The sequence below is a fragment of the Fusarium solani genome (assembly GCF_023522795.1).
Source record: "Fusarium solani strain SB1 chromosome Unknown bctg00000009, whole genome shotgun sequence".
In the NCBI taxonomy this organism is placed as follows: Eukaryota; Fungi; Ascomycota; class Sordariomycetes; order Hypocreales; family Nectriaceae; genus Fusarium; species Fusarium solani.
The window spans coordinates 1,656,314-1,677,315 of NW_027072144.1; the positions used below are offsets into that span (position 1 = coordinate 1,656,314).

Consider the following 21,002-nt stretch of genomic DNA (forward strand, 5'->3'; position numbering starts at 1 on the left):
CCGTTGCCATCCCCCCCGTTGACGCCTCGAGGCTTGCCATAGTGTAAGAGGGCCCGGCACGGAGGCCTACCATGGACGCTGGGGCCCGCCGAAAGAGCCTTGCTCGCGTTTAGGGAAGAAGTCTAAAGTAGATGAAAAAGACGAGTTCGAAAGGGAAGGAAAACCCGATCGATTCCTGGCTGGTTGCCGGCTGACCCCCCAATGAAGAAGCCATTGCTGGACTTGGACCTATCCGTCATGGCACATCATGAGTGTAGCTACGCGTGCAGATAGTTTCTCATCTATAAGTAGACTCGTGTCACGCCTTCGTGTGGGCTTGCACTGATTTTGATGTCGACGGAGATGAAGAAACCAATGTCCACCCGCATCGCTACAAGTCCTTGCCCGCGCAGGCCATTTGGCGGCAGCTCGGGAACGAGGAAGCAGTCACAACGAAGCCGGACATCGTATGCTTACTTGCGACGACAAAAATGGGCCAAGAACAAGACCTCTTATGCCCCTAGCGCTGGCGGAGGCCAAGGAGCGGATGCACACGATCGGCTTGAGTCAATGTCGGTGGACAGCGGCAATAAAATGAACACGACATTGGCTGGAGGAGACGACAGCAACCCAGGTGTGCCTGACATCGTGGTTCACCCCCCGTCGGATGACGGCGATGTGGATACGGAGAGGAAAGATGAGGATGTGGAGACACTCTGTGCGAGGATTGACGCCCAACTTGCGGGAGTTTTTGAGATGAAGGCCTCAAGAGACTGCGAGACTCCGAGCCAGAACAACCCCGAGCCATAGTGGCATATAGTTGACAGCGAGAGCATCACAATCAATTTCCATTCAGCTGAGCACGTCAAGGATGATCTTAGATATGTCACCACTCTATTGAGATGCCACGGTATCAGCCAAGTTGGCTTTAACCGGCGACACATGGTCGTGCCATGCTCCCGGCGAGTGAACTTCCTCCACCTGGTTAGCGGAGGTAGACTATCGTCGTCACCGCCCAAGTTTGTTAGCCCGACGGCGTTGCTCTCAGCAGGTTGCTGCATCCAGTCATTTCTCGACAGAATAACCAATGATAAGTGAAAAAGGAGCAAGGCTACCCAGAATGCTCAGAAAAGAGGGTCAGATCATGCTTAGATAGGAGTACTTTCAAGAACTTTCTGGGGCGTGAGCTTCAGGCCAATACCGCTTTTACCGAGGTCAAAGCAGAGCCCCGAGCAGAGCACCGGGCGGAGCTTGGCGCCTCAGGCCTTAACCATTCATATAGTCTTTTTAGTCTCTAAAACAACCCTTGTCCATCTCCAGCAGACCAATTGGCCCTTGGGACCGCCCCCGGAGTCTCTTGTTTCTTTCGAGAAGACGGGAATCCTCATTTAAAAGCCGGTTCAAAACATCTGTCGCTCACTACGACTCTTTGGTGACAGAAACACTCACCATCTACTCCTTTACTTGAATCACTCTTTAAAATCGACTGCATAGCTCTTTCAATTCCACCATCTATTTGGCCCCAGTCGGTGAGACGCAACTGAGTTCCGAAACACCCTCTGGCTCGGGAGCCTCGATCAATTATTTGACAGATTTGGAAACAAGCCCCACAAGCCCACCTGAGATATTCCGTATCTGCGAAAGATACTCAGCCGAGAAGAACATGAAGTTCATCACTCCTGCTATACTGGCCGCTGCTGGCCTGGTCTCAGCCTTGACTCAACAATGCACCGGTACTGCGCTCAATGAGGGTGGCAACTGGTTCTGCGGTGCTGTCCAGCAGATCCTCTACGAGGGGTTTACAGGAAGTGGCACTTACAAGGCCGTCTCCGAGATGACCAACGATGGCCGATGTATTCAGGAAGATGTTCCCTACAGCGGTCCCCTTGCGCCGCTTGATGAGGATGTAGGTAAGTCGGCCAGGCTTGTAATAACTCCCATCACTAAACTAAACCCCGGCCTTATAGCTTTCCGTCCACGTCCGTGGCCCCTTCAACCTCAAGGGGTTTGCCGTCTACAGCCTGGGCTCCGAGAACAAGAAGCGCGACAATGCCCCGTCTCCTCATGCCCACGCTCGCCGCCACGGCCACCATCACTTCCATGAGCAGCGCAAGAAGAAGAAGCGTGCCGAATGGGTGACCGCTACTATTGACGGCAAGGTCGTCTCATGGGAGAACAGCTACATTGGCGACGTCCCTTCTACGCAGGCTCCTACTGCTCCCGATCCCGCCGCCGTTACTGAACCTGTCGAGCGGCCCCCCGAGCCGGGATCCTCCAAGCCCAAGCCTGACGTGAGCAAGAAGGTTAACATTCCGGGCAAGACAAAGACTAAGCCTCCTGCCGGAGGTGACTGGCAGCGCACCGCCTACTACAACGCCGAGCAGCAGGTTGCCGATAATGTAGTCTTCCTCGGCAACTACGGCGGTGATGGCTCTGGAATTTTCGACAAGTGAGCTGACAACACGTTAAGCGTTTTGGTTCAAGTTGGCACTGACAGAGTACATAGCACCTGGGGCAACTCTCTGTCCTACCTCAACGCCGACGGCAACGGCGGTTCTGGTTCTCCCAAGGTGCTCAAGGATGTCTACATTCCCTCCAACAAGGAGTTCGCCATATTCAGCGCTGACAGGTGCGACGAGAGCTGCGGCTACTCTCGCGTCCCTGAGGTCGCGTACAGTGCGTGCCCCTTCGACATCGTGGTAACCTCCAAGATCAGTCACTGACTTCTCGCTGCAGAGGGCTTCTCTGGTGCCAACAAGGTCTTTCTCTTCCACTTCAAGATGCCCCTTGACGGCGACCGCGGCTTCAACGGTGACATGCCTGCCCTCTGGGCCCTCAACGCGCGGATTCCCCGCACCCTGCAATACGGTGGCTGCAGCTGCTGGACCACCGGCTGCGGCGAGGTGGATATCTACGAGGTGCTCGCCTCCGGTGATACCAAGTGCAAGAGCACATTCCACCTCGAGAAGGGCGCTGGCAGCTCCGACTACTTTGTCCGCCCTGTCGACAAGTTCATCAAGGTCGCCACCGTCTTTGATGGGCGCACCTCGAGCGTCGCTATCAAGGAGCTTCCCGACGACTTCGACCTCAGCTCCGGTCTGAGCGATGCTACTGTCCGCGAGTGGGTGGAGAGCTTTGTCTTGGCTGAGAAGGGCAGCAGCTTGTACCAGCTGTCTGCCTGAGTCTTGCTCTAACGAAAGGGGTATGTTTGCGTCTTTGTGCTTATGTGCCGTTTTCGATTAGATTAGATATAGCACATGTGTGATTTTCTTCTCTGTGTATATATGCATTTATCTATACGAATAGAGGCAGTATATTAAAAATAGCGTAGAATCCGGTCCCGAGGTCTTCAACTTGCCTGATGATGCTTGTAGGAGACTACCAGCCGCTATGGTGTGTGTATAGTGAGTTGTGTGGTAAGGCGGCAGTGCGGACAATCTTGTCAGACAGTACGTGTACTCGGTCCATTGGTTGAATCAGTGTATTCGTGTTGTGTTCGTGTTCTCGTTCAGTATCTGCCCCTGAAGGACCTGCTTTTAATCTTAAGATTCTTGACCCACACGTGACACCCCACATATTCAACAAATCTAGGTAAAGAGCGTGTTGGGGGGAAGTAGTAGGGTAGCTCAGTACCGCATAGGCATCATTCAATACAATTAGTCATCAGCTCTCTTACAAGAGGCTATGAACGATCGCTATATTTGGTATCATCATCTCCAGACAGGCAATATAGAATAACAGTCATTCTGGCCTTTAGGTATTTACCTTTTCTAAGCAACTATTTAATCGTTCAATCCTCTTTACTATGCAACTTCTCCTAGCAAGCGAGAGGTTCTCAAACCCTCTCCCCCCTCCTCCCCCTTAGAGAAAAGTAGATCTTCGAGTTTTGAAGACCATTGCTTAAGGAAGTAGCTTGTTAGTGATGCTAGGAAGAATTTGCTGGCTGAAACTGCAGAAGTATCACTTATCCTGGACTTGACAGCTGCGCTTATGTTGACAATTGGTATGTGGCACCTTAACCTGGTTGTGTGGTCGGATACTTTGTCCTCTCCGATTCTTCCTGTTCAATTACATACTAGCCAGCCATAGCCTCATGCAGTCTCTCATCTTGTATTCCGTGTTTGCTCTATTGACCAGGCGACGCCTCAGACACTACCCATGTCACGTCCATGACAAGGGACAAGCGGCGAAGGAGGCCCAAACCTCGCACGACTCGGCCCTACCCTAGACCGGAGCCCAGACGTCTTGGTCAAGAAAGACACAGCTATATAGACCACGCTCATTGCACATTCATACTTACCAGCTACTCAGCCATCAATACAAATTGGTTGCGCCCTTTACCTTCGGCACATTATCAGACGAGACTTACGCCCCCGGGTTTAGGTAGCCTTACTTTTTGCTGCATTCTCGGTATGGGAGCTATCCTGAACTAGCTGAAAACTTATCCCCTAACCCTTCTCGGTTCCTGCTGGCTATTCGACACCGAAGCAAACCGCTTAGAAATGAACGCAGATTCATGCTGGCCGGTCACAGTTCGCATTCATGCTGCTTACACTGACATTCACATTTGATGTCTGATGTTGCCCCGATGTAACTGCCATCATCTGACAGGGCTGCCTCTCTCAGACATAGTCTTTGAATTCAAGCTCTCTCAGAGCCCTCGCCCCCGTATTTTCAAGTGATACTGACCGTCAAGTCTGAAACAGCCAGGGGCGTTGACACGTATCGTGAGATCTGGCTTGCACTCGATAGGCAAACCCTACGTCGCGCTCTAGTTGTTCTGTTAGACTGGGAACTCGGAATGGAGCGACTTTTGGGCTTGCATCCCAGCGGTGAGTCCCATAACGTACATCTGTGATGTGACAAAAGCGTAGTACAAAAAATGCAAGGTAAAAGCCCCTTTTTGCCACTAGGGTCCTTCTCAGCGTTGCGACCTATGGTCACTTGCCAAGAAGTGCAATGGGCTGCAGGAACACGGTCAGATATGGCCACCCGCTTTGGTGGAGGCTGCCTAGGGGCTGCAGTGAGGCACTCTCGCAGAAACACCAGCCGAAGGGTGACGCATACGCCGAATCTCTTTCTGGCTCTTGGGTTACATTGCATTTTTTGTACACCCCCTGGTTGGTTCTGCTGTATCGGATTTCAAAGATAAGATCGAAGTGATGTGTCCGCCTTGGCGCGTGGTGATGAGGTGAGGGGGGATGCGTCTTTTGCTGGACGTTAGAACACTTCCGTCCAGGCTTTTGCCAGAGTAAAACGCATTGCTATCCAGAACGATCCTAGCTGGTACATAAATATCATCAACCGACCTGCTGGCCCAACCACGGCTCTATCTTTCCACGCAACGCATACTATGGCAGGGCACATCAGGCCCGAATCACATACAGGACAAACCTCAGGGTTCTGCGAGAAGCACACCGACTTATGGCGTTTTATTTCAGCTGAAAATGACATCAAGGTTCTTAATCAGGCCGTTTCTGCCAGAGGAAACGCATTTTTGATAGGAAAGGATCTCGAGCATCTCTACAATGGTCTGCGATCAGCGCAGACAGGAGCCTCTCGACACAGACATCATCTCATTCTGTCCTGGGAGTCTGCTCCTGAGTGGCTCAGGATAGACTGGAGCCAGCATAAAACGTTTATGGAGATTCATTATAGGAACCCCAATATTATATTGAAGTACTCAGACCCGAACTATTGGCGTGCTATTCAGGTCGATGACCTTTCCAAGTATGTCCAGAACGAGTTTGGTAGCCTTCGGACCAAGATACTCTACTTCAAGGATGAGGAGTTCCAGCTACGGACCTTGGATCTAACGTATATGCCATCTTTCGATGATGATCTGGAAACGACTGAGCATTGCTATTACTTTGAAATGGGAAAGAAGCACTCCCGGTGCACTCCAGAAATCTTTTACCTATATGAGAAGGATTCTCTCAGCACGCCGAAGAAGCCAAAGATTCCCTGGCACGAGAGGAACTAGCCAGTGATTCCAATTGCGAAAAGATTTTGTGAAGCGTAAAAGAGCCAATGGTCGGATGAGAGACTGGCTAGGCGTGGATGGAAGTCCCGTGGCTCGCAGCTCTGGCGCCTCTGCACAGTGACTTTGAGCTATACGAATTACATGGACTCTAGGAGCCGAAGGGGAAAGAATAGGGGAAAAGGTCTTATTTTCATCTATGACAGCTCTTTGTTCGTTATGAGAAGGCACTGTAAGCAACATCGTGCCGTCGCTGTTGGCCTGGAAAGGATGCACGCACAATGACGCTTCCTACAAACAAAACAAGACACTGGAAGAGAGCTGAGCAGTTGGTGAATAGCCCTCCTTGTTTGCCTAGTCCCAAATAGCTATTTACATCTTAAACTTGGCCAGTTGTTTGTAATAGACATAAAGCACAATGTAAGTTGTTTCAAACACGGGTGCCGGAAGGCCAGATAGGCTCAGATTGTTGACTATGAGCGAATCCATATAGCCTATTGCACCTCGCTTACCTGATCGCCATCGGTTAACAATTGCTTTGTACTCAAATCAGAACTTGAGCTTCTGAGTTACTTTCTCGCGCCAGGTGGTGGACGAGCTTATGGCTTTACACAATAGGGAAGGGAGTAGGTGTTCTCATCTATACCAAAGTACAGCTTGACCAGGGTTAAAATCACCAACATTGGGATTGCAGGCGGCAGTCGTGATACCTACGACCGGACTCCACGAGTGGTTGGCAGCACCGCCTTGGCCCTCGGTCTTTGGACAATGAGTCGTCGTGATGCCATCTTTGTGCTCTTGACCAACCAGGTCGGCCCCGGCGTCCTGTCACTCTTCCGGTGCGCCGGAAACGCTTGGTGTGATCCCAGGCACGACCCCGTTGCCCGTTATTTGCTTCCGCAGTTTCACTTCAGCCCCGAAGATGACAGTAGAGGAAGCAGCAGGCTTGCAAGGTTAGTCTCCCACGCGCGTGGCATGGTAGAGGCTGTGAGTTATCATGCCTGGGCCCAGCGATGCTTGACCATTGTCTCGTGTGGAGTCTCGAGGCTTTGCACCAGGGTTCGGGCTAAAATCGAAAGGTCTTTCCGTACCTCATCACCCTTCGCTGGAAGCAGTTCGTGGCTCTTCCTTAGTTCGATGAGGAGGGGCGAGACGATCGTGATGCCGTTGGGGGTTGTGAAGATAGAGAGCTCAATGGCGGATCTGCTGGAGCCTGGCATCTTGGCAAGCGTATGGCGAATCTTCACTTCCTCCAGAGCTGAAGCAACCTAGACAGGATAGAATTGTCGAGAAAAGGCGAGAGTATGAAGAGAGTGATGCTGTACGCAAGAGAAAGGCTCCTCTGAAGAAAAAGGGCAGAAAAGGGCAGAAAAGAAAAAAAAAGGCCGCGTGGATAAAGAGTGAAGAACCGTGCAATGGCCCGGACCGCAGGCCGAGTGTGAGGTTGCTTTCTTACACTATTCGGCTGGACAGCTAGCAGCCAGGAATGACTGCCTAGATCGTTGACGTCGGCCGAGTTAGGATCTACCACGACTGACGGAAGGATCTTTACTGTCCATTACTGGGCGAAATGAACTCTGGCATGGGGTATTATTCGTCGCGATGCTGCCAAAGTTCGCTAGAAACCGGCCGTTGACCTGCGCGCTGACCTGCGCGCTGACCTAATATCGCCTCGCGTCCTTGGTGTCCCAGAAAGCAGCCCGGCAACCAGAGATTTCGAATAAGACATTGGTGTAATTTTTCGGGACCAAGTTGCCTATATAAATCGTACCTGGCCTATGGATTTGGGTCTCTGGTTTAACTAGGCGCCCACCCCACGACCTTATTGGCCTGAAGCAGATCGCATCCCGGGTTAGGTCATCGAACCGAGTTTGTTGCAAGTATGCCCCGCAATATCCCGAGGCCAGTTAACTACGTCGATGACGAGAGTTGGGATTCTCAAAAATCCGGTAGGGATACAGAGTCCCAGTTTGCTAGAGTCAGCCCTGACCGCGACGAAGCAGACGAAGAAACCGAGGACTCTTGCAGCGAAGAAATTTATGACTCGTACTGCGAAGAAACCGAAGACTCAAGCGGCGATGATTCCATTGTAGTTCCAGACCATGTCGTGGAGTACGCCGAGACAGCGTCGCCGCGAACGCCGTCAGAATCGTCGGCGCAGTCGAGTGCAACATTTCATCGTGTCCGGAAATCCCGGCGGCGTAGATCGTCCCGCTACATGATCAGATCGGGCTCGGAATCTGCCCCATTCTCTTCTCCTTGCTCTCGTCTGGGTAGCTTCGGCGGAAGCCAGGTCATGAGCCAGGACCATTCGCTTGTGAATAGACTAGAGAGAGCCATCTTGACCCTCGACCAGCTGAAAAGTTACCTGCAAGGCGTCAAGATGGAGGCAGCTCGCGGTGATGAAGAATACGATGGGCACTGACTGCGTCAATGTCGGGAGCTCATCAGATCGCGGCCTTGGCGAACTGGATGTGCACACTTCGATAAACCAATCTGTTGCGGCTATGTTGCCTACCAGGGTCCTCAATCAAATCAGAGTCGAGTTGGCGTGTGATAGTCCTCATCGTTAATATATGTCCAAAACTTCACCACACGTGTTTGACCAAGCAATACTGTAGAGTTGTTTGATGCCTGAGTAACGACAGAGCGATGCATCTTTTCTCCATCATTCCCCCCTCTATCAGTAAACAAGCCACAACCCTGGCCTTTTCTCTGATCAAAGTCAACTCAACTGGGACAACACATCTGCCCCCACATCAGCACATCATCACAGCATGAAAAGGCAACGACCTTGATCTGTAAGCGATGGGATTAAAAGAGGTTGAGAGCGATCCCGATCAACATGCTAGGTTCTATCAACAGAAAATCGACTAGCCAGCATCACAACTTTGCCGCCACCTCACCACGTGCTAGGCGCATATGACTAGCCGTAAAAGTGTTGTTGGCAATGGCTGAGCTCGTGCTAACGTCCAACGCGAGAGCAAACGCAGCAATGATCCCGGCGAGTTCAGCCTTGTCCCCCGGCCCATCAGCGCCGCACCGAAGCATCCCGAGCGCCTCCTTCTGCATCGGATATCCAGTGCCGCCGCCAACCGTCCCGACTGGCAGCGACGGAAAGTAGAGGCTCATCGTCAACTCACCCGTCTCCGAGTCGAGCTCTGAGGTCAGGTGACTCCAAGATCCCTCTGCTGTGCTGGCCGGGTCTTGCCCCGTCGATATGAAAATGGCCGCAATGACATTTGACGTGTTGATGTTGGAACCGAACTGGCCGTTCCGGATGCCCCCTTCTTTCAGGGTCTGCTGGGCCCTGTACAAGCGCTCTGTGGTGCACCCGAGCACGTACTGGCACGCCGCCGGGGTGATCTTCCCCCAGGCAAAGACCTCGACGCCCCGGGCGTTCATGACGTTGCCCCAGGACGGCTTCTTGTCGGATGCCAACTGCCCCTCGATAAAGAAGTCTCGGATCTGGTACTTATCCGCAAACAACTTCCGAAGCATGTCGCAAGCGTATTGCGTGGCTTTGGTGACCATGTTTTGCCCGGCCGCACTCCCGCAGTCATAGCTACAAAAGATATGGACCTGAGACCCTATCAGAGCGGGCTTGAAGAGCTGAAGCTTCACGTGCTTGCTCGTCTCCTCTGCCCATCGAGCGAACGAGCTTTGCATCGTTGGCAAGGTCTTGGCGAAGGCAGCAGCGTGGCCGGGGTTGGCAAAGACGAAGACGGGATCTCGAGACATGCCGTTGCCAAGGGCCTCGACGCGTATGCCGCCGGAAGCGTTGAAAGCTTTACATCCCCGAGAACAGCTTGCCACTAGTGTCGGTTCATATGTGGCGAGTGGTGCGTAGATGTCGTCCGTGAACGCCGAGGTAGCCACACGCAGCGGGCCAGCAATGCCAAGGGGGACCTTGGAGAACCCGATACAGTTTTCGATTCTCACTTCACTGACCCTTTCCTGCTGCTGGTTTGATGCTTGGCTGAAGCGCTCTCGGAGGGATTGCAGAAGCTCCGACTTGGTGTTGGTGTTCCTGGATGAACGCATAATGGCGTGCAGACGGATAAGGATGGCGATCAATTTCCAGTGTGCAGTCCGAAAAGGTTTGAGATAAGAATGAAGGCGTACAGAGGTGCACCACTCTCCGTGGCTTTATTAGCTCTCTATTCCATTGCTGTTACATGGGCTACCGAAGCCCTGGGTACGACCCCAACGTCGTCTATTTTCGGCCCCGGGTCAGGACAAACCCATGCTTGACCACATGCTCGGTATGGGAAGTGCGACGAACTAGTTGGTAATTTCTTCTCCATCTTTTCCGGCCCGTACAGGCCATGCGGCACCGGAGCAGACCGGTCTGAAATGGACCCAGAACCACACAGACCATTCACGACATGGAGATGTTCAAGCTTGCGTAAAAGGGCCCAGTCAAACTATTTGACATGAAATTGGTGTTCCCATTAGTATTCCGATTTACCGCAAGTCGTCTCCTCTGGCTCTGCTCCAACCGATCAGCACTTCATCACCACACCAGAGCCGGGGCTCTTTAGGCTACTCCCTCAGGCAAGGCGGTAGACGAACCCATGGCTTCGTACAACAAGGAAGCAAAGGAGCCGGTGTTCTCATCTACGCCAAGGAGCGACTCAATCGGCATCGAAACTACCAGCATTGGGGTTACAGACGGCAGTCATGATGTCGACGACCGGGCTCCACAAGTGGTCGACAACACCACCTTGGCCCCCGGCCTTCGGACAATGAGCCGTCGAGATGCCATCTTTGTGCTCTTGACCAACCAGGTCGGCCTCGGCGTCCTGTCGCTCCCCGGCGTGTTAAAAACGCTTGGTCTGGTCCCGGGTACGGTCGCGATCATCGGCTTGGGCTGTCTTTCCTGGTATACCGCCTTCGAGCTCAAGCTGTTCTACGACCGCCACCCGCATGTGCTCAACATCGTCGACATGGCCCGCATCGTCGGTGGACGAGGCTTTGCATGCGTGGCGGCGTTCGGCATGATCCTCCTGGTCGTCATGACCGCCGCGTCAGCCTCTGTGACCTTCTCCGTGGCGTTGTCGCTGCTCAGTGATGATGCACTCGGCTCGACCGCATTCATCGGCATCGGCTGCATCTGCTGCTGGTTTCTCTGCATCCCTCGCACAGCAAGGTTCGTCTCGCAGAGCGGTATTCCATCATGCATCAGCATCCTGGCCGCTACCATCGTCGTGATAGCCGCCTTGGCAGCCGGACGGCCTGTGAACGCCCCGGCCGAGTGGAGGAGAGCGCCTGTCTGGTTTGCGAAACCCTCATTCAGGGACGGTCTGAACGCTTGCCTCAAGATCTGCTACGCCTTCTCCGGAAATGTCAGCTTTGTGTCTTACATGGCTGAGATGACCAACCCGCAGAGAGACTTCGGTGCCGCACTGGCCTGGCTCGAAGCCAGCTCCATCGGCTTCTACGTATTTGTCGCAGTATCTATCTACTGCCTTGCCGGCGAGTATACGGCATCGCCTGCGTTGGGGTCAGCTCCTGGGATACTGGCTCAGGTTGCTTACGGACTCGTCATTCCCTCTGTGTTGTCGAAGGGCCTTGCATTCGGCCACACTGGAATCAAGTTTGTCTACGTCGAGGTCATGAAGCACTACAAAATTGCCCATGAGATATCGGTCAACACGACCAGGTCATGGTCAATTTGGATGAGCATAGCCACGGCGTTTTGGACGCTGTCCTTCGTCCTGTCGATTGCCATTCCCGTATTCGACTCCATCGTCTCAATGACCTCGGCGGTCACAATAGCTTGGTTCTCGTTTGGGATCAGTGCCATCTTTTCCCTTCACATGAATGTCAAGTTCTCCAGTTGGCAGAACGCCTCGTTGACTCTCTTCAACAGTCTTCTTATCATCGGTTCGCTATTCCTCAACGGCGCAGGCCTGTGGTCTTCAACCACGGAGCTAAGTGGCGCTCTAGCTTCTAGGGGTAACGCCGTCGGCTAGGGCGACGCATTCTTGCGGTCTGTCACCGGGCTCATAACGTGGTCCTTGGCTTCCGCCGCCTTTCGATTCACTTGAAGGGAGCGACAGGGACAGGATACAGTTGTAGAGATAGAAGATCCTCTCTACTATTACTCTCATACGGAAGGAACCTTCGATATGGTATGATATGATAGTAGAATGAGAGCCGTTAATTCACGGTTGCCTTCGTTAACAGGCTTAGCAGAATGATCCGAGTGTATCATTGCGTAGAAGATACCTTTGCTTCGCCTATGGTAATAATCAATAACGTCTATATTCCTATGCAACCGTTACGTCCTTGCTCTATCTACATCCCTACTGTCTACTATGCTGTCTTCATCATACTGTGTCTCAAAATTGCTATTATCCTCCTTGAATAATGGCGGCCTGGTGCGTGGTTGAATAGAGTACGTTGATAGAAGAGAAGGGTAGCCGGGACAAAGACTGCGCACTCACTCATCGAACTCATTGCGTACGTGTGCGGCAGTCCAGTGTCATTACTCACATGGACGGCAGAGAGCTATAAGCTGGATAACTCGGACGGCTTACTCTGAGTCAAGTGGACGGCAGATTTCGAACTCCACCAGCAGATGGACTTGCTCCAAAGCACCTGCTTTACGAGTAGCGTTCGGCAATTCCGCCAGGCACAAGTACACTGTCGGCAAGGACTGCTTACGACGCACTCATCCATGACCGGTACGCACAAGCCTTGAAAGTCTTCGTCAGCGAGCGGCTAATTTCAGCCAGTCCTGTACTGAGAAGTCACTCCTTCCTCAATCCACAGAAGGCTACATAAGGTGGCTGTAGTCCTCGGCTCGCTTGGGAGGTTCAAGCTCTCCAAGTTAAACAAAGACCTACAGACTGAGTAATTTGATTCCTATGCCGGTCGCACCGGAAATGTCGCGAAGCGTCTTGGACAATGGCTTTCTTCGATCCATTCTCGCTCAGAGTTCCGTCCTTCTCGGTCTTGTCTTTTTGCTCACAACGGTACGTCAGATGGCCCAACTCCCCTCGTATCTGTCGTAATAACCTTTTCTCGTTCAACAGGCAGGGTTCGCGTTCTTGGCCTTGGCCATCTATCGCATCTGCTTCCACCCTCTAGCTGGATATCCCGGTCCAAAGCTTGCAGCATGCAGTCAGGTGAGCCGGAACCAATGCCTGACCAGGCAAACCGGAATGCTAATTCAAGACGGCGCAGCTCTGGTTCATCCGAGCGTGGGCGGGAGGAAACTATCCATTCGACATGAGGCGGGCGCATGATAAATACGGCGACGTGGTCAGGGTTGCACCCAACGAGCTCAGCTTCAATACCCCGCAAGCCTACAAAGACATCTACGGCCACGCCATCGAGGGCAGGAAGCCATTCCTCAAGAGCAGAGTCTTTTACGATCGAGGTCCCTCCGTCGTGCACCCGGACATCGTCTTCACGATCGATCCCGAGCAGCACCGGCCGCAGCGACGATCCCTCTCTCACGCTTTTAGCGCGAAAGCCCTGAGAGAGAGCGAGGACATCATTCGGGGCCACGTCTGGCTCTTCGTCGAGCAGATTGGCAAGCATGGCAGCCCGGGGAGCGGAGGCGTCGACATGTCGGCTGTGTACAACTGGCTCACATTTGATATCATCGGTAAGATGTGCCACTGATGCGAGGAGCGAAGGGCTGACAGCCATGGGCGAGCTGACGTTTGGAGAATCCTTCAGGTCTGTCGCCAATTGGAAACCAGACATCTACGTCTCGCTCATCCTGGAATTTACGAAGCATTTCACTCTGCTCCAGGTGGCCAAACGACTATCCGTTCCCGAATCTCTTCTCTCTTGGCTCATGCCCAGTGACCTTCAAGCGAGTATCAGCCTTCACGAGAGGCTGACGAAAGACAAGGTGGCCCAGCGGATCGCGATGAGCAATTCAAGCAAGCGTGAGGATTTCTTCGCTTACATCCTCCGCCGCGGCAGCTTCAACAAGGACCAGCTAGCGGAGCAGGCCAAGATCTTGCTGCTGGACGGATCGGAAACGACAGCAACCTTCCTAGCCGGTGTGACTTGCTATCTGCTAACAACGCCAACAGCGCTGGAGAAGCTGCAGCGCGAGGTGAGATCGTCCTTCTCGTCCAAGGATGAGATCGATGGAGATTCCACAAAGAAGCTCCCATATCTTCATGCCGTGGTTGAGGAAGGCCTCCGTCTGTTTCCTCCAGTTCCACTAGGCCTTCCACGGACCTGCCCCGGTGCGAAGGTGGGCGGTTACGATGTCCCGCCTGGCACGGAAGTGTCAGTGGACAACTTTGTCATGTCTCGCGATACGCGAAGCTTTCCCGACCCAGATAATTTCCAGCCTGATCGTTGGATCGGGGACGGTTCTGGGTGTATCAAGGAGGCCAGCCGCCCGTTTTCTCTTGGGCCTCGTGCCTGCTTGGGCGTCAACCTGGCATATCTTGAGGCCAAGATGACCCTCGCCGCCATGGTGTACTCGTATGACTGGGAACTGGTCGATAAGAATCTGGATTGGCTTGGGCAGGTGAAACTGCTGACATTCTGGCGAAAGCCGGAGCTGCTGGTTCGATTTCATCCCTGCGGCGCTCTTGATGCAGGCGACTTGAAACGAGAATAATCCAGGCTCTTCCCATGTGTTGAACTAGGATCACTCATATTTTGCAGCTGCGTTGGCCGTTTTACCACCAGATATTGCTTGAGACTGGGCAGCGTTGAGACAGCGTGGCTGCCTGCTGCAGCTAGCATACCCGCTGGAGACGCGTATCTGTTGTTGCGTCTGTGTTTGTGATGGAGGCGGAGTGGCGCGGGTCGCGCTAGGCCCCAGGGGAGTTATGTACAAGGAGCCGAGTTGGATATAGCTTTGAACCTATACCTCGGTTGCTATGGTGGCGGATTTTATTTCATAACATGAATGATTGTCGTTGAAGATTCCCGTTGTGATCTTTGCTCGGCTCAAAGGATCCTATGCCCGCTAGCACGTAGAATAAGTCGGTGATAAGAAAAGTGAGTGATGAGAAGCAAGCCTTTTGAGTGTCGCTATTAGAAGTACTTGGCTGAATGTAAAAGTCTGATTGTGTCGCTGCAATTATTCGCCATGGCTATAATTTGAGCTAGAAATACACCCTCTACAAAACAAATACTTTAAGCCAGCAGTTGTTTGAGGGCTTTAATAGACCACGTAAGCCGGACCCAACTGACTGTTTGGCTCGACAGATAAGACAGACCAGTGAGAGAGAGATCAATGAGACGCCAGCTTATCATCCATCAATTTGAAAGCCTAGTGGTGGCCTCCAAGAAGTACAGTTTCAGGTCTATTCATGTACCCAAGGCTACCCTAGACTATAAATACCGTGTGCCTCGGTCTTTGGCTAACTTAACAGCCATTGAATATGGTAAGAAGGAGGAAGCCTGCTTTTAACTTTCATGAAAAAAGAACCCTCCACAAGCACCACACCACACGCCACCCTGGAATAGCCTTCGCATTTCAATTCGATCCCGAAGGTACAGCAGTCCTGCAGTAGCTGTGGCGCTGGAATAGCTACCCGAAACTTGAATACCCAAGAGAAATACTACTAGACAAAAGCGGCGTCTAGCCACTTCAAAGGTTTGAGGCCGTTTCTCTTCACAGCGAGGTCGCCTTCATGATTCAGGGGTACCAGCTGTCATTCATCGACCACTGCACCAAGATTTCAAACTCCGCTCCCAGTGTCTCGAACCTCTAGAGACCGGGCATTTTGTGCTTGTGGATAAGAGTCAGTCAATGGTCGCATGAACAAGATGGCCTCGTAAGAAAAGCATAACGAGGTTGAAATTGACTAGCCCGCGAGGAAACTCCACGATAACGCAGAAAGCGACAGCCAAACGGTCCGTAATCAGACAACTGCATCTCTCACTACGGGCGTAATAGTATATAAGATGTGTTCTTGGTCTTCCAAAATGAGCTCTGTCTTAGGGTGAGGGGCCATGGACCGCAGCAATTTTACTATGATCGACAACAGTCAAGGCTTGACCGAAAAGTCCCAGGGGTCTCTGAGGTCAATCACCAGGTGGAAGAGGCTGAAATCTTTTCTTCCAAAGTCATCTTCAAAGTCGGCTACTTACTTTCCCGTCCGTAACTGCAAATCCATCCAGCCTGCTGGTGAGCACACGGCGGATCTTGGAGCAGAATCCGGCTCTGACAATGAGGAGAACGTTGATAAAGCAAAGGCTCATTCTGAGCCTTCTACAAGCCCCATTTCCATCTTATTTACGCATAACCAGCCCTGTCGTGAGTTTGGCGAGGATGAAGACTTTCGCTGTTTGTGGCTGGCCTCGAGCGAAGAGGACGAGGATGATGGCATGGATGAAGATGAGATATCTGTGTCCTCATGGACTCGACCGGTGTAGAGTACCTTGTGCCCTGTTGGTTTACTCTGTTGAGATCGCCATCGATCTATCCTACCTAGGAAACCTAGGTCGCGGTGGTTCATGACAGCCAAGTTTGCAGTCCGGTAATCAATTTTTCGCGTAAATTCAATGATCCGTAATGGCTTCTATAGGAGGGCTTGAATGCTGGCAGAGGTGCTAGCTGTGATTTCGGAAACAAAAACATGGTCAAAAGTGGCTGTGTGCTGGGAGTGGTGAGACTGCGTACACCCGGAAACCCCCTCAGCTTGGTTCCCGTGATGCCGGCGTTGCGGTCAAGTGAAAGTCCCTAAATGGCCATCGTCATTTTTTTTTCTTTCTTTTTCCTTGCCAAATTCCACGTTTAGGTTGACCAAATAGCCTTGGGCTTAGCATAGCGTCTATGTCGGATCTCAGAACAGCGCCAACATTCTAATCTTGCCGCCGGCGTTGTTCAAAACGGTCTCTTATTAGCCAAGCCATTTGGACCTAGCCGCTTAGCTAAGACCGAATTGACCGTCTGTAAGTGCTAATCATGGGCTCTGGTTGCCGCTCACCCAGTTCTAAGTTTCAGTCAAACTCCTACCTGTCCCTTTTCTCAAGCTATCGCCTTTTAGCATCGAATAGGTGTTTGTCCCGCCCAGCGACACCACAGCCTAAAAGTCACCGCCGCCGCACATCTTGCTTGGGACCGTCCGACTGACTGGCACTTTTACGAAATGGCTGGACCTCAAGTCAAGCCTTGTCCCAGGAACCCACAACCCGCTCAATCTCTTCAGAGCATGGCATGCCAGACCGCCACAGCGAAGGGCTGGCAATATGGACCTCTTGATGCAAAGAATAGCCAACAGCAAATCCCGACGTCTTGGAATGGAGTGGCCAGCCCACCGACCCATGGCCGCGCGGGGATGGCTTCCAAAACGAGTTCCCGCTGGGGAGACTGCCGCCCGGCCGTCTACGTGCGTCAGCAGTTGGAACATCACTCCTATTTGCCGCCACTGCCAACGGGCCCCGCCCATCCTACCGGCTTGGTGGTCCAGAGACAGAACCAAGGCGAAAATGGTTGGGTTACCTGGTATGGGGCCTCTCCCGCGGCCGTAGGAGGAACCTCTTGGCCGCAGCAAGGTCAACAATCATCTCAAACGACAGCGTTGTGCCTGCCCGGGAATCGAATCAGATGCCACAATCTCTGATGAGTGGCCCAGCAGGAGCGAATCGAATGCCAGCCGGCGATCAAGCCAAAATAAAACCCGGACCAGCGGCTCGTCCGACTCGAGCCGCATATCCCCACCAACGAGCGATGATGTCCATTTGGCGCACTGGAAATCGTCAAAGCAATCAGCCGCATACGAAGTTCAAGCCGCCACCCGTAACGCACGGCAATGGCGCGGATAAAAACCAAGCGTCGAGGGTACCGAATCGAACGGACAGGATCTCGAAGGTGCCCTTCAGTCAAGGGCGTCGATTTAATCAAGCTGGGCCGAGAACAACTTTCCCTGCGGACTTAGAGCGGGTAGTGATGGAACTCCCTCCTATTAGAGAGTGCTTTCCCGATGTTTTTGGGAATATCGACTGCGCTTCCGCAAACCGTTGAGCTGGGTCGGGATAGGGTTCTGCACTTTGTAAAATAGTTATAACATTATAATACTCACTGCTTTAATCGCGTACCTCTTTGTTTCTGTCTGACTCTGCGATTAAATATGTCCTAATGCGCCAGCTCTCTTTTTCTTTTCTTTTCTTTTCTACTCTGTTCTTTTAATTGTTTTTGTTTTTCCTTTTTTTTGTTCACTCCCCCCGCGCGCGAATCTCTATGGACGTTTTATCCTTGAAAGCTCGTTTGCATTACCTATATGGCTTACCGTCCGGCACCTATCCCGTCATTCTATCGCCCTATCCCTCCACTATCTTGCAGCATTGAAACAGAATGAAATGTGGTTGCCGTTTAGGATTTAGTGCTTAACGCGAGTACTCAACGGTCGCTAACTGGAGTCCCTGACGTAGTCAATCCTGGCTCCTTTCGGGCTCGCTTCCATCAATGATCTTCTCGTCTAAAGGCCCTTGGATCGAGACCGTCGGGCTACTGTGGGACTGCGACGACATGTGCTGGACAGCAGTGTAGGCGAAGACCATGGTCGACGCAAGAGTTCCGCCAGCACCGAGAGAGATGTGGCTCTCAGAACGCAAGCGGATGTGTCCCCTGCAGCATAGAGACCCGGGATGGCCCTCCCATCAGACTGCAAAACCCTGCCGTGCTCGTCCGTCAAGAGTCTCTTTTTCTTCCACCGTCGCTGGTAGAAATCCGAACGGCATAGAACGGAGCGCGCTCGATGGCTCCCATGCAGGAATTCGGCGCAACTCTAGGGTCTCCCATAAACCTCTGGTAGTCATCGTCGCCTCTTTTATGGTGGATATCCGTTCCATAGCCGCACATTTCGTTCCAGCGCCGGATGGTGGATTCGAGCGCTTGCCTTGCGATGCCCATTTTGTCTGCCAGGGCGCCAATAGTCTCCGCTTCCAGGAGGATGCCCTCGCTAAGAGCTTTTGTAATGTCAGTCCATCGATGGGTGCCACCCAGCGTATACCTCTTTCGATAGTTCTGGTCCAGAACTAGCCAAGCCCTCGCATCCTGGGCTAGACGTGCTTCGGCTCTGGCGCGCATAGACCTGGCCGCATCGCCATGCGGCTTGGACTCCGCGAAGAACCGATTCCCTTGGTTATCGACGACGATAGAGAATGGCTTGGAGATCTCAAATATCGCGGGAGTCGTTCTACCCGTGCGTAGCCCCTTCATCGTCGGGATTCCCCTAACCTCACGCGCCACGCACGCCTCTGCCCCCATACTCTGGCACAGGGCCACCACATGTCCAATGCTGTCTTGAGGATCATTCGTAGTGTCGTCTTCGTTGCCGCCTGACGGAAATTCAATATCCGAAACTCCCAAGCACTCGTCTAAGTCGCCTGTGGCCAGAAGCACGCCGCGTAGTGCTCGAACTTTGAAAGTCTCCTTTCCTTTCTTCAGCGAGACGCCAACGACCGCGCCATCCTCGTGCCATAGTCCAACAAGCTCCGTCTCGGTGTATATGTCGATGCTCCCGTTATCTCTGCAGATAGATAAAAGTTGTCCAACGAGCGACCGTCCCATTGATGCCGGGCGTTTGAAGTAGAGAGAGAGCATAGCAAAGACCTCAGGCGCATTCGGCCGATCTTGAGGAAATCTTGGAGAGATGCAAACGGGCGTGTCAATATACGAAAGTCCTCGAATCTGAATACCAAAGGCACCTCACCCTCATGGGAGAGGTATTCCCCTAGTGAACCTAGAGATTCTATGTCGAAGACGGCCGGATCGAGCGTACGACCGCCCGCTGGCAGTGCCCCATCCAGCCCGGGCTGATGATCGGGGAACCTGGAGCGCGCTTTCATCCACCTAAACCCGCGGCCACGTAGAAAGTCAATCATCTCGGGCCCTTTGGTCAGAAACGCGTCTATGCGTTTCGTGGCTGCTGTGGGCAAGGCGCCGTTGCCGTGCTCATCGGACATCGCAACAGCATTCTCGACATATGCCCTGGCCTGCAAGGTGTAGCCTGTAAGCTGATGAGGCTTCAATATAGGACAGGATTTGACAGTCCGATTTCCCGGCATCCAGATCATTCCGCTTGCCAAAGCTGTCTTGCCTCCTAACGCTTTCTGCCTTTCAACCAGGATGGTCTTGAGCCCTCCGGCTGCTGCAGCACCAGTCAGACCAGCTGCACCGCCACCGACAATCAGCACATCGCAAGTTATAACTTTCTCGGGCAGCTCGTGCATTGCTGGAGTGTGTCGATGCTATTCCTTTCGGGGTAGGGGGTGATGAGATGATCTGTTGAGATTTCTTGTGGACGTATAGTTCGAAACAACACGTTTAAATCAGGTGGGATAAGAAGAAAAGACAGACAGACTAGTATCCCCGCTGGGAGCCATAACCCGCAGATCATGGTACGCGATCGACTTGACTCAATGCCTCTCTCTCTCTCTCTCTCTCTCTCCCCCTCTGTTTCTCCTTTTTGGACGTCTTCCAAGACGTGCAGGGCCCACTTTAGACTGGGTATTGAAGAAACCTTGTCAAGGGGCACACAGACCACAATACACAGCCACCAACCACATGGCCTACGTCGTTGCTTCGCGAATGCGTATGCCTAGTGGTCGATATTCAGCCGGTGTAAGTGTTTCTCGGCAAGTCACAAGAGTGAAGCTTATAACTGGCGAACCCAAAGCGCAACATCGCCATGATCCTTGGCTGAACCTCTTCCGCCACTGCTCCCCCTCCGTATATTGGCCACACCGCAAAACCTATTACAATCCCTCGACGCTCCCGGCACAACTTGTCTTAGGTATACCAACGTACATCATTTAGAGAAGAAGGCAAGCGTAGCTCTGGCCCCCTACTACTCTGCTCCCGTCTACCTTTCCGAGCCAAGTGGAGATGAGGCCTCAACCTCAGCCGTTGTTAACGCTACCGGCGTCGCCGCATGATGGCCAATTCAGCAGTAAGAAGGAGACCACTGGATACCTCATGGTAATCGGCTAATTTTGGTCACAGGGGGAAGGGAGCATTGGCTGATGGAGGACTCTGACATTGAAGTGTGTCGAATTCTCCAAAGCTTGGCACAACAGAAATGCCCACAAGGGTCACAGGACA

General features: G+C 52.6%; 9 protein-coding genes across 9 annotated transcripts; 7 read left to right on the plus strand and 2 right to left on the minus strand.

The window, feature by feature from the left end:
- Positions 1-354: 354 nt before the first annotated feature.
- On the plus strand, positions 355-789 carry MRS44_013572 (uncharacterized protein; the record flags this gene model as incomplete). Its single annotated transcript, XM_065617041.1, has 1 exon — positions 355-789. One exon carries the CDS (start codon positions 355-357, stop codon positions 787-789), a length of 435 nt encoding a protein of 144 aa, XP_065473113.1.
- An 853-nt stretch (positions 790-1,642) lies between these two features.
- Positions 1,643-3,161, plus strand: MRS44_013573 (uncharacterized protein; the record flags this gene model as incomplete). Its single annotated transcript, XM_065617042.1, has 4 exons — positions 1,643-1,885; positions 1,947-2,428; positions 2,486-2,655; positions 2,716-3,161. 4 exons carry the CDS (start codon positions 1,643-1,645, stop codon positions 3,159-3,161), a joined length of 1,341 nt encoding a protein of 446 aa, XP_065473114.1.
- A 1,802-nt stretch (positions 3,162-4,963) lies between these two features.
- Positions 4,964-5,962, plus strand: MRS44_013574 (uncharacterized protein; the record flags this gene model as incomplete). The annotated part of the gene is made up of 2 exons (XM_065617043.1): positions 4,964-5,002; positions 5,219-5,962. The coding sequence occupies 2 exons, from the start codon at positions 4,964-4,966 to the stop codon at positions 5,960-5,962; spliced, it is 783 nt and encodes a 260-aa protein (XP_065473115.1).
- Positions 5,963-7,841: 1,879 nt separating this feature from the next.
- Positions 7,842-8,384, plus strand: MRS44_013575 (uncharacterized protein; the record flags this gene model as incomplete). Its single annotated transcript, XM_065617044.1, has 1 exon — positions 7,842-8,384. The coding sequence occupies one exon, from the start codon at positions 7,842-7,844 to the stop codon at positions 8,382-8,384; it is 543 nt and encodes a 180-aa protein (XP_065473116.1).
- A 458-nt stretch (positions 8,385-8,842) lies between these two features.
- MRS44_013576 (uncharacterized protein) lies at positions 8,843-10,003 on the minus strand (the record flags this gene model as incomplete). Its single annotated transcript, XM_065617045.1, has 1 exon — positions 8,843-10,003. One exon carries the CDS (start codon positions 10,001-10,003, stop codon positions 8,843-8,845), a length of 1,161 nt encoding a protein of 386 aa, XP_065473117.1.
- Positions 10,004-10,536: 533 nt separating this feature from the next.
- MRS44_013577 (uncharacterized protein) lies at positions 10,537-11,937 on the plus strand (the record flags this gene model as incomplete). Its single annotated transcript, XM_065617046.1, has 1 exon — positions 10,537-11,937. One exon carries the CDS (start codon positions 10,537-10,539, stop codon positions 11,935-11,937), a length of 1,401 nt encoding a protein of 466 aa, XP_065473118.1.
- Positions 11,938-12,852: 915 nt separating this feature from the next.
- On the plus strand, positions 12,853-14,561 carry MRS44_013578 (uncharacterized protein; the record flags this gene model as incomplete). Its single annotated transcript, XM_065617047.1, has 4 exons — positions 12,853-12,942; positions 13,003-13,095; positions 13,145-13,580; positions 13,621-14,561. The coding sequence occupies 4 exons, from the start codon at positions 12,853-12,855 to the stop codon at positions 14,559-14,561; spliced, it is 1,560 nt and encodes a 519-aa protein (XP_065473119.1).
- Positions 14,562-15,907: 1,346 nt separating this feature from the next.
- On the plus strand, positions 15,908-16,330 carry MRS44_013579 (uncharacterized protein; the record flags this gene model as incomplete). Its single annotated transcript, XM_065617048.1, has 1 exon — positions 15,908-16,330. One exon carries the CDS (start codon positions 15,908-15,910, stop codon positions 16,328-16,330), a length of 423 nt encoding a protein of 140 aa, XP_065473120.1.
- Positions 16,331-18,587: 2,257 nt separating this feature from the next.
- Positions 18,588-20,131, minus strand: MRS44_013580 (uncharacterized protein; the record flags this gene model as incomplete). The annotated part of the gene is made up of 2 exons (XM_065617049.1): positions 18,588-19,582; positions 19,642-20,131. The coding sequence occupies 2 exons, from the start codon at positions 20,129-20,131 to the stop codon at positions 18,588-18,590; spliced, it is 1,485 nt and encodes a 494-aa protein (XP_065473121.1).
- Between the last annotated feature and the right edge of the window lie 871 nt (positions 20,132-21,002).